The sequence below is a fragment of the Mytilus edulis genome, chromosome 2, assembly GCF_963676685.1.
Source record: "Mytilus edulis chromosome 2, xbMytEdul2.2, whole genome shotgun sequence".
In the NCBI taxonomy this organism is placed as follows: Eukaryota; Metazoa; Mollusca; class Bivalvia; order Mytilida; family Mytilidae; genus Mytilus; species Mytilus edulis.
The window spans coordinates 42,373,469-42,389,245 of NC_092345.1; the positions used below are offsets into that span (position 1 = coordinate 42,373,469).

General features: G+C 31.9%; 2 protein-coding genes and 1 long non-coding RNA gene across 9 annotated transcripts in view; all 3 read left to right on the top strand.

The window, feature by feature from the left end:
- Positions 1-1,336, top strand: part of LOC139512161 (uncharacterized) — a 52,047-nt gene extending 50,711 nt beyond the window's left edge. For all 5 annotated transcript variants that reach the window (XM_071299562.1, XM_071299565.1, XM_071299563.1 and 2 more), the window contains one exon: positions 655-1,336. In XM_071299562.1, coding sequence (XP_071155663.1) covers positions 655-822 — 168 coding nt within the window. In that variant the 3' untranslated portion in view covers positions 823-1,336. The remainder of the gene's footprint in view (positions 1-654) is intronic.
- A 6,672-nt stretch (positions 1,337-8,008) lies between these two features.
- Positions 8,009-15,777, top strand: part of LOC139510200 (FYVE and coiled-coil domain-containing protein 1-like) — a 39,815-nt gene continuing 32,046 nt past the window's right edge. For 2 of the 3 annotated variants that reach the window (XM_071296658.1, XM_071296660.1), the window contains exons 1-4: positions 8,009-8,107; positions 12,566-12,740; positions 13,934-14,053; positions 15,006-15,118. In XM_071296658.1, the coding sequence (XP_071152759.1) occupies positions 12,602-12,740; positions 13,934-14,053; positions 15,006-15,118 (372 nt within the window). In that variant the 5' untranslated portion in view covers positions 8,009-8,107; positions 12,566-12,601. The remainder of the gene's footprint in view (positions 8,108-12,565; positions 12,741-13,933; positions 14,054-15,005; positions 15,119-15,777) is intronic. The other variant, XM_071296659.1, reaches the window with a different exon arrangement.
- On the top strand, positions 9,120-10,049 carry LOC139512162 (uncharacterized). The gene is made up of 2 exons (XR_011662181.1): positions 9,120-9,290; positions 9,899-10,049. It is a non-coding gene; the product is annotated as an uncharacterized lncRNA (long non-coding RNA).

Consider the following 15,777-nt stretch of genomic DNA (forward strand, 5'->3'; position numbering starts at 1 on the left):
ACAAAAAAAACAACCTGAATATCTAGAAAAACACTTACAAACTATATACCTAAGTTGGAACAGACTATACAATTGTATGCTCATTAAACCTTTTGTCTTTTTTGTTTTCTTAACTAATAGATAATTGGTAGAATTAAAATTGGGCAAACCAGGAGTAAACCATTTGAAGAGCATTAAGGATTCAAAATTCTAAAAGTTGTGCCTTATACGACTAAGGTTATATTTGCCTTGGATAAGAAAATCCTTAGTATTTCGAATAATTATTTGCAAACAGTAAATTTATAAAAATTACCATATAATTGATGTAAAACATGTTCAACCTTTTTTTTAAATTTGAAGTTTCATATGACTTTTAAATCTTTGCATAAAATAAACATACCCGCTTCGAATAACAAAGCGAACGGTAAACATTTAGATAGGACAGATATTTAATAACATGCTGCCATTCAGGTTTTATGGTAAAATGTTCGCTTTGAGAGTTTATCATTTTAATGATTTGTATGGGTTGTGGTTGACATATCGTCAAGCATTCTTTTTTATACGTTTTTAAAAGACCGGCTCAGGGTGTAAATCAAGTAAAAAAATTACCCGATATGGACCATCCAACCATTCAATTTGATAATCATATTAATCATCTGTATTTCATTATTTTAGAGTTTTCCATGTTTGTGCCAGTTAGTGGAGTTTTACAAATCAACACATTTACCATCAGTTAATATCAATCTTGGACAACCACTTCCAAGTAATGCTTTCCCAGATATGAACTTTGGAGCTGATAGCAGTGGAATTTTACTACAACAATACCATGGAGTGAAATTATAATCATTAATATATGCATTTATTAAAAAAAGTGTTTGATTATTTTTGTGTCCTTTAGATCAATAGTAAATAAAGCTGACACTGTCACTACAAGTGTATGTTCATTGAAACTTTTATTCTTCAAAGGGCTAAGTATTAACTAGAATAAATTTCAATGCAAACGAATGTTTTCCCAACATATTTATATTGTAGTTTCATAACATTTTTGTGTTACATGACCCATCTCCTTTCAAGACATTTGTAGATATCAACGGAAATGTTAAGATATGAAGACATTTTTGCAAATCATTTTCTATATCAACGGTTAACAGCACTCTCAATACTACATTCAAGATGAGAGAACAGCTTAGTCTGTTTCTATCAAGTGTTTTTTTTCTTCATACTCAAAAATTTACTTTTGGATATAAGTATTTATTGCTAGTATTAAATAAGAAGAAATAAATAACTAGTAGATGCGGACTTAATCATCTTCTAACAACAATAATGATAGTTATTTAATAAAAGATTTTAACTTTGAGTTCACCCAGTGTGTTTATTGCATTTATTTGTATTTATGATTTCATTAGACTGTCAGTACTTTAAAAGATAAAACCAGTGAATTTGTTTTTCTCCAAATATGTTACTTTTTAGCCGTGTAGATCTTACGTATAGAAAATTGATTTTATCTGCCCGTCTTTTCACTGAGAACATGTAAACATTCAAACAATACAAAGCAACATATTTCATTGATTCGGAAATTATTCTTATTAAATTCGGTTTTAACACAACTTGATTTCAATTTCCACTTTCGGACTTGATTTTTTTTCGTTCGATCTTTAAATACTAGTTGCAAGGAAATAAAAAATCAAAGATACCAGCCTTACAATGATCTCCGGATGATAAAATAACGGCAAAGACATGATCAGTATACAGACACTGAACAAATGTTGCTACAGAATGATGAACAATGAAAAGTCACGTTATTTCCTTTATATCTCGCTTATGATCATAAGTTTTTATTTTAACTTTCTCAGCGAAAGTCGTTCTTCAATGCAGACATGATTAATATATGTTCAAAAATTAAGAGCAGACACAAAGGGGCAAACACAAAACCCGTCATTGAAAAAGAAACAATCCTTAACCATAAGAAAAAAAAACAATACACTACACTGTAAACTCAAAATTGACAATCACAAACCCCATAAAACATGTGAGATGAACTCATTTGCTCTGAAAGTTAAGTCATGTTTGATTGTGACCTGTTGAAAAATCTATGATAGTCGACTCCGTTGTTGTCACAATCTCAGAAGAGAGGATTGGATTGTGAATGTGACAAATGGAACATATTCGTAGTAATCACTGAAAGATACTTCACAACAGTCAACCAAATTATAATGGCGCCTGTAAATTAATGCAGCAGTATCTTAACGATGTTTAACAAATTTCAATAATATATTAAGAAGACAAATAAAAAACAAAAAAATGCCGGAGGGAATTACATGAACTTCAAAAGTAGCGAGATTGGTTGCATTGACATTGAAAACTGCTATTCAAACATGACCCGCCTTGCAAGTATACACTCAACATAACAGAATAGAAAATAGTGCACACTCGGAACATTACAGATTATGGGCAACTATTACGGAATCTAAAGATATCAGACTGCAAAAAGATTTTGGTAGTGAGTTGAGACACAGACATATAGAGTGGGTCAACTAATTTATAATGGTGACCGTAAATAAAGGCAATAGAAGTATACCGCTATCCAAAATCATAAATCGATTTACTATTAACTGACCTAAATCTGGGTCACAAACGTAAACTGAGAGAAACACATCAACTATAAGAGTAATAAAACGGAACAACAGAAACACTGAACTGTAACAAACACAGACGCCAACATTCATAGAAACGGACTATTTGATAACAACTGCCATATTCAAAACTTGGTAGTTTTATTGGCTAGCCAAACCTCCCGCTTTTATCGCAATGTTAAAGTATGGCTAAAATATCAACATTACGTAACAGGAATACAGTATAAATAAAACTTTTGCAGTGTCGATAATATTGTTGGTGCAGTTTTTGTGTGCGAACCACACACCTGTTAATGCAATCCGCATATTGTGAACACGAACGAGCGTAATGTATCTTCGTTACATTTGTTGTTTTTATAGTGATTAAGATGATAACACAATGTTGACTGCTGTACCCCTATTTTTGACATTTTTAACTATTGTGTCTGTTTGTTTTGTTCACGTATCGGTGACAATATAATGGAATCTGATACGACTGTCATACAAGTGAGAGGTTTAGCTAGCTATAAAACCAGGTTCAATCCACCATTTTCTACATTTGAAAATGCCTGTACCAAGTCAGGAATATGACAGTTCTTGTCCATTCGTTTTTGATGCATTTTGTTATTTGATTTTGCCATGTGATTATAGACTTTCCGAATTGATTTTCCTCTGAGTTCAGTATTTTTGTGATTTTACTTTCTTTTTTCAAATAAGAATGCAAACACTTAACAATTGAGCAAAAGGTTTGTTACTGTGAAATTTGGAGTTGATAATTGGAAAGTTGAAGTCATCACGCCTATCATAGATTCTAGTTTGAAGTCGTTTATCTGAGAAAATCAAGATATGAAAAAAGTAAAACATAAAAAATACCGAAATCCAAGGAAAATTTAAATCGGAAAGGCTCAATTATCAAATGTTAAAATAAAAAGCTCGAAAAATCAAACGAAAGGAATACAACTGTAGTATCCTGACTTGGTTCAACAGGTATAGGGATTTCCTTTATGCAGAAAACTGTGGATTACACCTGATTTTGTAGCTAGCTAAACCTCTCACTTGTAGACAGTCGGAAAAAAATCCATAATGATGACAACAAATGTGTGAATAAAAATTAACACACACACATTAAGTGAAAATGTTAAAAATGGGGATACATCAGTCTACATTGGGCTTCTTGTTTCGGAATCATCCTTAACCTCATGTTAACTGGAATATATGAGATGAATTTTAAAGTTCTCACTAAATGTGGATTAAGTCCCTCTCTCTGTAAGAATCAGTCAATTTATAAAAACTTCAAAACTTTACCGAAAAACATCCTTATGTTGAAGGTACTCTCACCCTGAGTGAGAAATTGAAGGTCTTTCGTTTCTGCGTGTCTGGTAATTCAAGAAATATTTAGATACATTTTGGATAGAATGATAGCAAATTACGAAGTTAACTGCCCTTAAATGTTATTTTCTAGTGCATTTCAACAAAAACATATCTTGAATTACCAGAACAGGGAAAGGAAACGAATTTTATATTCATGCACCATTATCCATTGTTGAACTTAAATTAATGTAGAGTTGAGCGGGTTTTTATGTGTCATGTTTTCATCGCTGACTGATTGTTAGGCAGACTGGCACTTAATGAGAGACCGGTCAGCGTTTCACAAGAAAAATCGTACGATCTACGTTTAATATGGTTGAATTGCCATAGGCTGCAATGATGAAACAAAACCCATGCCTTATAGTAAGCTGTAAAAGGCCCGACATGAAAATAAAAAAAGGTAATAAAATTCAAACAAGAGGACTAACGACCTAATGCATGTAGAAAACCATACTAGTAAACAAAAACAAATACGAGAGACAGCAGCCATGGTATTGACTACGACTGTACGCCAGACATTTATCAATGTGGTATGTAGTATGTTAAACAGTCTTTTTCATAACGATTGAAAGAGGGATGTTTTAAAACTGGCTGACTGTTCAGAGTCAAATTGGGTAGGCCTCTTTAATGAAGGGAAGTAAAACACACATTTACCTCCTTATACTGATTGCTTCATTAACTTCATCGTTTTTTTTTCTCTCTCTCTCTCTCTCTCTCTCTCTCTCTCTCTCTCTCTCTCTCTCTCTCTCTCTCTCTCTCTCTCTCTCTCTCTCTCTCTCTCTCTCTCTCTCTCTCTCTCTCATTTGGAATCAAATCTGACTGTCATTTGCATATGTGTCTGTAGATTCAAGTTCGTTAGCTGTTTGGGGTTTCAACTGTGTTGATTGGTTATTGTGTAGCATCATTTTCTACAATAGTTTCATTAGCACCACAAGGGTTTTCATTTTATCTCATTCGTGCTCTCATGCATCTACATTAAATTGATGATGTGTACCAGAGAGGTCATTTTCCATACAATCATTTTGTTAATTACCTTCCTTACCGCAAGATTGACAAACTCAGTCATTAGGGCAATTGTTAATACTGTGGCCGTCGCTGAACATAAGAGCACTTTTTGAACGACTAGTTGCCATTGGTTGACAACGATAAATTGGCACTGTATTTGCCTATCAGTATAGAAACTCGTCATAGATTCCAGTATTAAAAATTGTGTATGCCAGACGCATATTCTGTCTATAAAAGACTAGTTAATGACACTCAAATCGATGGGAAAAGGCAAAAAAAAGTACGAAGTTGAAGAGCATTGAGAACCCAAAAATTCCAAAAGACTTTGTCAAATACAGTAAGGTTATCAAAACAATTTCGATATATCGTGCTAGATCAAGTTTCAGGAATACTTAGATATTTGTATCGATGCCTAGCTAACCAATCGTCTATTTATGACACTTTATTACTTGTATACAAGATTTTGACTCATCACAGTGGAATTAGTTTACGACAAGAGTTACAGGATAGTTGTCACCAGTGGATTAAGAACTGCTGATCTTTCAGGTGCATATATAACTGTCGATACACACATATATATATAGTCTTTTTTCCCTGTAAATACCACTGTCACTCTAATATATGTATAGTCTATTTAACTATTGTCAGTTTATTGTCTCAATACTACATATGCCATAACCATTTAATGTAAATGTGCTTGTGCTAATAAATATTGTCTTTTTCTATATAATTCTACCTTTGGATTTTGTGAGGGTCGTGTTGCTCAATCATTAATATTCTGTTGTTTATAAAACAAAATATTCAGTCTCCATCTTTTACTCGGAGGTTATAGGCTAGTTGTTTTGTCGCGTTAATCTATTTTTCACAACGTTCAGTTTATTTATATTCAAAATTGTCCGTCCTTACTAAACTAATCCCCTTTTCCACCGTGTCAGTTAAAACACAGATATAATAGCCATAGTTGTGTGGCTTTTATATATCTATTATATCTATGGTTAAAATGGCATCCCTATTTCTTTCTTTTTTGGGGGGAGAATGATGTCAGTCATGTTCCATTTATCCATGGGCATTGATTGAAATGTCTTAATTCAAGCCGGCAAAATAGCATATGTCTATAGAGGTGGTTATTTTACCGGCACCATCAATATACAGTAAACTTGTTATTTTGCCTTTGACCGTTATTTGAAAAGAGGGTTGATATTTACTTTTGAAAAGTTCTATGAAAATGTGCACTATCTACATTAAACAATCAATCTTGAGATACATTTAATCGTTTCAAAACATATATATCAGTCAAAGTGAAAATAAGAATTTATAACAAGTTGAAGAAACAAACTTAATTTTGAGCATCCATGTGTTGCAATGTAATCATATTAAAACAAGTAGTTGAAATTATTTCTATCATCAGTCAGTCTATATATGTATGCATTAGATAAATAAAATATCAGATTTTTAAAACTGTATGTTATATAAAATAAACACGTTAAAAACCTCATTGTATCAAAAATTTTGTTATGACAAAGTCAATCACATACATGAGCTTAAGAAATCAAAAATGTTTAAATTAAACCTACTTTTGAAATAATGGTCAGTTCTTTGAATTGCATATATATAAAAAACAAAAAAGTTAATCATTTCTAAAGAAATATGCTATTTTGCCGGCTTGAAATAAAGCGCACTAGCTACGAGATACACATCACTGAGGGCCCTCATGGGGTTTTTGATTATGTGATTACTTGGCCGTTTTTTTAATGATTATTTGATTATTAAGCCAAATATTTCATGATTATTTGATTACCTAGGACTGTATTTTTAGTTTATGATTATTTGATTACTAAAGATAAGCAAATATTTAATGATTATGTGATTATATTGGCAAAAAAATGGTGATTATGTGATTACTAGGACCCCCCATGAGGAGCCTCATCACTTGGAAATAAGAATTATGTTTTTGTTTGTTCAATCATTAATTATAGTGAAATAGTGAAATGATAATTCGCTATTGTTAGCCGCCAGTGTGGTTCAATTTTGTCAAAATAAGCTAAGAAACATCGATGATGAATTATTCACTTGCAAGTGAATAATTTGACCTCATTGATTCCGTATTCATGTGAACTTCAATTCAACCCCTTAGTAAGAGATGGATTATGCATGTGTTAGGCTATTAACAGAAAATAACGTCAGCATGGAAAGTGAAACAAGGGTAAATCATTCGATTTACTGATTCGATCTTATTCAAAGAATCCGGCATTCTAACCGCAGCCTGTAAAAAATCAAATTGAAATCAAACAAATGTAAAAAATAAATCAATTTGCACGAGGTCCTTGTATCTTTTTATATTTATGTTTATGTTCATATCGTGTTGTGTGACCGTCGGCTGATGACCACTCATGACTCTTAATAGTTATTTAGATGGCGTCTAGACTAAAATTAACACGAAACGAAGCTACATATTATCGAGACCATGCCCTGTATCTTGTTTATTTTAGACTTTTTATAATTTGGATAAATGTTTTACATTGTTATAAATCTAATATATCATTTGAGACAAATCGATGAACATGAATTTGACAGCTAGTAACTACTCCTTTAAAATAGTTTAATCATGGCAGAGCCGGCAAAGTAGCAATAGGGCTCTTCACGGTTAGTTCGGCCATATTGGATAGGGGGCAGATTTTCATAATAGAGGTAAAAATGGTGTGAAAAATACGGGAAAACATCATTAAAACAGAGCTGTTGCTTGGAAACACACATAGGATTTCCCACACTTTCATACCATTTCCACCTCCTTCCAAAAAATCTGCCCCCTATCCAATATGGCCGAACTAACCGTGAAGAGCCCTATTAACTGCCTTTCTTTTTTTGAATTTTCGTTTGGTTTGGTTTGGTTTCGGTCATTGCGTTTTTCTCACGGTTGTAAAAATACAAAAGATATGTAAAATAAAATCAGGGATAACAATAATATAAGCACGTGATTGCAACCGACAACTATGTAATAGTTTTGAAGTGCGTTGTTGTTCATCCTATTTTTGAGGGTCCTAATCACACCTCTAGGTTGGATCACATGATCAAGAAATGTCAGTTTCGATGCAATGATAGAAGTAGAAGTTCCTAGGGACAGTTGCAGCGGAATTGAGTCTTGCGTATGATATTTTAGCACCAGCAATTTCTATAATATTCGTTTATTTTTATCTATAGGACACTCGATTTGCGAACAATATGAAAAATGTTGCAGGAAAAAGGGATATGCCCAGTGGGCACTCAACGTTGTGACAACGTTGAAATTTGGTTGAAATATGGTCGTGACGTTGATCGACATAAATTCAACGTTGATCTAACGTCATGGTATTCAACGTTGACTTCACAACGTTGTTTCAACGTTGAATTTACGTCGTTAAAATCAACGTTTAAACAACAACGTTAATTCAACGTTGGGTTAACGTCAGTCAATCGCGACAGAAAAATCTTATTGTCAAAATTGAAGGGTACAGATATATTGGATGAGCAGATCAAACAAGGAGCAGTGCTGCAGTATTATAAACGATTGGATAATAAGTGTCTAATTTAGAATTTATAATACTTATAAGGGGGTCCACTGACTGTCATAAGCGTGAGGGGGTTTCCTACTGTCATGCTTCCATGATCCCTATATAATCAATCATTTTCCCATAAAAAAAGGGGGTAGAACGAATTGCATTGTTTATGCATGGAAAGGAGTTTTGGACAAGAACAAGTGGTCAGGACTCTGGAGACATCACTAATAAGAAATCGGCTTTTTCAAATTAATTTTGTTTTGTGTTTATTTTTTAAGTGTCTTTAAAAAAAATCAATTCTAACCAATCTAATTTTGGTTTATTAATTATCTATATTTTGGGAGATCTCAAAACCTGTTCATGCTATTTTAATTATATGTATATATCTGTATAAATATGATATATTCTTAGTTTATATTTTTTTTTAATCAAATCGATTTTTTTAATTGCTTTCATTCAATTAAATAAATAGGTGAAATTATTCGGTATATTTATTTAATTATTTTTACCGATTGATATTTGAAATATAAACTTAAAATAGCATTGATGTACAATGTAATCATAATAATTGAGAAGTTTTTAAATTTTCGCGGTTTTTCAACTGGAGTTCCTAATATTTATATTTGGATGCGCACGCAAGCACGCGCGCCTCTTTTTAACATCCGTTTAGAAAATTTTGAAAATCATCCTCGAGAAATTATCGCACCAGACTGATGAACAAATAGGGAACAACTGCGTCTAAGGAATATAAAGAAGATAGAAGACTTTTCTGTATAAACCTCTTGATATAAGCGTAAGTCTATTTTACAGTTAAATTAACGAAGAATCATAATATAAACAAACACATTCAAATTATTTATCAGATTATCTGCATGTTTACCTTCACAGAAATTATGAGAAGATCTTATCTTACTGAATCTAATTCAGTTTCATGTCGAAACATGATTGCATATATCCTCTAATTAGCAAACTAACATCAAACATATCTAGCCATGCACAGAGTCAGTAATATCAGAAAAAGGGGGAGGGGTGTCATTGAACACTAGCCATTCGTTCCAATACAACTCGATATGGTGTGTCTGACACATATAGAAATGGTCTGCTCTTGAACACTGTTTTGGTCTTTTTTATATTTTTTCGTTAAATATCTCTCATCTTTGATAATTTGATCTGTATATGAACATTATGGTTATTGCAAAACACAGATCTGGTTTAAAGGATTCATGCTTTGTCTTGTTATTATGCAAGCTGGTACAATTGTTTCAAATGAACATGTTGTTTTCTATGATTTGAAATAATTGTTTTATAATTGGTAGAATTTGATAACATTTCCGGCTTGTAAAAGTACACAACTTTATTTATGTAATTCAAATTTATGTTATTTCTTTTCCATGCTTTCAGATGCTGTTCTAGTTTGCCACAGAGAGACACCAGAATCCAAAATATCCGAGCAGTGATCAGGACATTTGAAGAGTGCCCCACAGAGGGCAGAAGGAGTTTCTAGGCAAAAAGAATAAATCATTAAAAGAAAATAAATTTTTCATTTTAAAAACCTCTTTTTTTAATTTCTATAGTTAATTTAGTGCCAGTAAAAAAAGGCAGTGACATTTAGAAATACGTTATTTGGTGCATCTTTTTTTCTCCGGTTTACTCAATTGTATCGGGTGTATAGAAAATGATTGAATGAGTAAACAGCTTGGTGATGGTATGGTTTGTTCCAAATGCCTTCAAGATAAATTTAAAAAAAACATACGGTATACCCTCAAAAAGTCAAATTTCAGATCAACAAGTATCAATAAAAATGAAAAAAAGACAATAAAAAAGAAGTAAATACATGAAATATCGGATTACAAAAACTTAAAATGAGAACATCTTTTTTTTAATGGTCCTGCTATGTATTCACATAAAACAAAGGAGGCATTTTGTGTCACTGTGTCAAACTTGCTGCATTTACATAATTTTGTATAAGTTGGAAAACTTGATCAACCAGAATCAAACCAGTGTGCTGTAGTAAGTTTTTCTTTTTTCCTTTGCTTTGAGAAATTTGATGTGCTAGAAAAGTAAGCTTTGTTAATATTGATATATATAACTGTCTCTTTCTTTGTTTCTGATTGTTATTGTCTACTATTCTCTTCTGGAGTCCCTTAATGAGAAAGGAACTGTTGATGGACACTAAATTGAAATAAAACTTGAAAGTGGTTTTTTCATTTTATAATTAAGGTATTTTGTTATTGTATTTGAACACGTGCCAATTAGGATTAATGTACACCCCAAAACCATCACTTCAACCAACCTACAAATGACCCAACTACAACCTAACTCGACCTGATTTCAACCTAAGCCAGACTTGATTTCAACCTAACTCGACCTGATTTCAACCTAAACTCAACCTGATTTCAACGTCACTGGACCCGATTTCAACATGTTATCAACGTCAATACAACGTTGAAACTGCAACGTTGATTCAACGTCAGAATTTCAACGTCATTACAACTTTCAAAACTAACCCAAATTTCAACGTTGTAACAACGTTGAAGACTGACTTTGGATCAACGTTGATACAACGTTTTGTGCCCGCTGGGTGGTTAATCCAATATTTAGACTTCTTTAAAAAAATGTAAACATGGTAAAGGAAGATCCTTATACATAATTATGCATGAGTATTATCCCAATTTATAATGTGCAAAATCAGAGTTTTCAATGCAATACTTTATGAATGTAAATCAATCTCTTATTTGGGGCAATTTCCCCATGAGTGCATGGGGAAATTAATACAATTTGTACAAGCCTGTTTAGACTATAATTGCATGCATAGGTGTCCACTCCCCCAAATTCAGTAGGAGATATTTATCTATTTCCAAAATTCCAGGAACATTCCCTGATGTGGCCATTTCTTATGTAAGAGTTTAAATCTCCCTTTATTATAGAGCTTTCGAATTCATATGGCTAAGTTGAAAGGTTTACTGGTAAATGATATTTGCAATTGGTAAAATAAGTTCAAACTGCATTTAGTAGTGAACTTGGAGATGATACAATTTGCTACAAAATGTTACTAATATTTGGTAAACAAAATGCAAATGTGCCTTCCTATGATATTAAAACGTCTGAAAGTGTGCGAAAGGCTCCTAAGTCAGCTGCTGTTATGTCACTAAAACAATCTAAAATCTATCTAAAAAATAAAAATGAAATATGGAACGTGCATTTATTTTGCTATTACAAATAACAGTAAGTGGTCTATGAAATGGCACAAAACATTTATTGGACAGTAGATATCCCTCTTAAACATTTTTGTTGTTGGGAGATTGCCACTTTGTGCATGTTCTGAGGTTTTTAAAAGTGACACGCACAATTCATATAATGTTTTGCATTTCTTTACAGTTGTAGTAATTTACGAAACTCAGAATTTATATTTTGAAAAGCAATTTATTATTGTATTTTCTAATTTCATCTCATTTTTTTTATAAATAAAAGATAAATTTGTGGAAAAATTTCTGAATTTTCGTATTGATGAGACAAAATCCCTATATATACTCTTGAAAACTTAAAGCAAAAGAACATACATGTACCACCTCACCTTTTTTAAATGTCTTTTATCAAGGTTCTTCATCTCATTGTAATGTACAGCTGTATTTAACAAAACCTTTCTGAAATTAGGGTCTTAAATGCACTTTAACTTCATATTTTATTTGACCTTTGATTTGAACATAACTGATGAGTCTATTGTAGGAACAGTATTTGTTATACTAAAGTGTCCGATAAAGTAATTTGTTGATAGTCATGATATTACTTTAAACATGCACAAGTGTAGCACTGTCAACATTCAACAAAGCATTTAGCTCTCACTGGTGTTAGAAGTCTTGAAATTACACAAGGTGTCAGCTTCTGTTTCATAGTATAGCTCTAAATAAACTTGTCATACATGTAGATACAAAGTTAAAAAATTTGTATGCCAGATGACCCTCAAATAAAAACATTAAAAATCAAACTCCACTGACAAGTCTTTTGTAAAGGGGTGGGATTGTGTACTGTTAAAATGCTTTCTTCTCAATAAGTTGCTTTCATTTACAGCTTATGATGAAGTAAAGGAACATTGAACAACCAAAAATGTCTATTCCTGTAGTTCCAAGGGGAACAGCTGGCTCTGTAGGCTCTGTAGGATCACCACAGAGAAATGTTGGTATTGCACAATCTCCAAGAACTCTTACACAACCACAGGAAACAAAGATAGTACAGGATATTCTAGGTATGACATTACTTATATATATACAATATTTGAAAATGCTGAATAGATGCTTTCCACCATCTACAATTATTTTAAAAGTATGCAAATTTGGGATAAAAAAAAAGTGTCAATGTCAAATTAATAATGCTTTTTACAAGCTACTGTAATGACCAACTAGCTGGGAGCTTTAGAGCCCACATGGTAACAGTCTGATGGTAGACATGTCATCCTTTCCAGACACATTATATGTAATCTGAATCATTGTAATTATAAATTACATGTACTCACTTTGTTTATTTATAATTGAACTAGCTATGTTCATAGTAAAGTAGTAGAAAAAAGCAGGTTCAAAGTCTTTGGTTATTTAAGATGGAATTGGCAGCAAATTCATTATCTTCTACATTTGTCAGAAGTATATCTAATTCAGATGATTATCCAGGATTTTGAAAAAAAGGAGAGTCGAAAAGGGGGGAGGAGGGGGGGAGGAAGTGCAAACAAGTCACGTTAGGAGAGGGACTTGTAAGAGGTCTATGCAATAGTTTGCATTAAATATATGTAGCTTTATTTTGGGAGTCCAATTTTTGGGTAAAGATTGCACGAAATGCACTGAAAACCCTATGTTACTGACTTGATATCTTAATCTTCCAAGGCTTATAATTATCACTACCTTTTTGATACACAAAATATAGTGCATTGATCCTAACATTCTATACATCCTATCCATGAACATTTTCAGAAATGTATCATTATGATATATGCTCAGATATTCAAATCACAAAACAATGTTACAGTACCTGTCAAGAAAATTACTTATCTTTAGCAAGGTGCAGGAATCTGATATCTGTTCTAAAAATATAAATGATGTCATTGTTAAAGTCATCTTTAAAATTTGAATTTATCTCCCATTGTCCAGAATCATAGTTGAAATAATCAACTACAACCAATTCTTTGTTGACAATGTTATATTTAATTTTACTTCCCACTGATAAATTAACGCAATCTTTACCCTTCTGTGCTTACAAGCACTTTGATTACAAGAGTCTTGAGAGGCATTCTCTGACATAACGTAAATAATAAACACTTTTATGAAATGATGTAAGGTTCTCAGGGATTGGTAAGCCAAATTTTAAGCAAATTCATCGACACAAATAATTTGAATGTATCCTACTAAAAATTGTGAGATTCATGGTTTGAATTTTTGTGTATTTTTTTAGATTGTATTAACGAGATGAAGTCAGAATTTGAAGATAGTAAGATACCTATTGATGATGATAATCAACAATTGCAAAGGTTTTGTGCTAAGTTGGAGTATCTGTTTCAGAGCAATATGAAAGGTATCTTGTTATGTTAGATCAGGCTGATTCCTTGTTGAATTTGAAAAGACTGGAACTAGTGTTTTAATTCTTTCCTGCAGCATCTGTAGACTGTGTAGCTGCTAAATTATACACATTGAAATATAGTTCCAAACACTTCTTATGCTTATGCTAATATGCACAAATGAACTGTTGAAAATTGAGGTTATATCTTAAGAGCAGTTTATTGAAGTATGAATTTCATTAATTTAGTTTTGTCAATTTGCTAGCTAATTTTGACCTTTTTTTTTTTATTAAGTAAGAGTGCCGATACAAAAACAGTATGATTGACAACTATCATAATTCAAGAAACAATAAGATAAAAATGTGAAGTTTTAAAAAAAATCTTTGTTTCTAGAGCCTTTCACTATTGAATCTTTATTTTGTAATTTCTGTAGTTTCAATACAACTTGAAGTTGATTATCTGTTCCTTCTATTGTTGAATAGATTGATTGGTCTAAGAAAATATAATGTTATAAGAAATAATGGTGTATTTTTTTTGTCTGGGTTATTTATGAAGGTATGAATGCCCTTTACGGTAAGGCGTTAAACAGTAAATTTAGCTACTGTTAGCGTCTAACTGGTTAAAATTTTACCTTCATTCATCAAAATTCTCTTTCAAGATTCATCAGAGGTCTAAAATAATTATCTATACTGTTTTATTTTTGAAAAAAAAATAACATGATTCATTGAAATCAGTTGATTTTTTAATCGTCTTGACAACAGTAATTTTATTGTCATACACCAAAAATTACTGTTAACGTCATTTGGCAAGATTTTTTACTGTTACATGTATTCCTTATTAAGGCACCCCCATATATATACAAACTGCACAAGTGTACCAGGATGCAACTTTAATTCTTTCTGTAAGGTAAGTACCTGTTTTTACATTTGATCAAACATATCATTTCTGAGTTTGTTTGATATTTTTCAGAAAAGAAGAACTTACTCGGAAGAAAAAAAGATTACTGGGATTATTTTTGTAACTGTCTAGGAAAAACAAAAGGCATTAGTGATGGAATAAGATTTGTCAAGAGTGTATCAGAGGTCAGGACATTTCCCCTAATTAAACACTTGATTACATTTCAAAATATCATTGGGGATATTGATTCATGGTTTTCATTCTGTAAAATCTGTCAACTGTTTATATTTTAAGTAAAAAAAATGTTTTGCTATATTTTTTCAAGATATTTGCATCTCACATCAGAGACAACATCCTCTTTCTTTCCATAAATAAATGACCATACATGAATAAGAAGAGATTTGGGTAAAAATAGAAAGCCTGAAACTTTATGCAGAAAATTTGAACTCTGTGACAAATGTAAAGTTCCCTAACAAATCCTTATATAAAATGATAATGATTTAAAAGATTTATTGTATATTTGAAGGAATTACAATGTTTGTTTGCAAAGAAAATTTAGTTCTAAAAAAGATCAATTCTTAAAGGGAAACTTCGCAAAAAAATCAAAAATTGATATTATGTTTATTCTGTATAAAAATGCTCAAATTCATAGATATTAAAGTTTTATTCTGCTATATAAGAGATCACCATCGATTTTAAATTTAGAGTATCAATTCTCTGCGGTCAGCCATTTTGTCACCTTCTCCGATTTGCAGTCACGATATGTCTAAGGACCAAAACTACAGTAACCCGATGTAGTCGTAATTGCGTGTCGATATCTCGTCAATCGTACGGTTGTTTTATC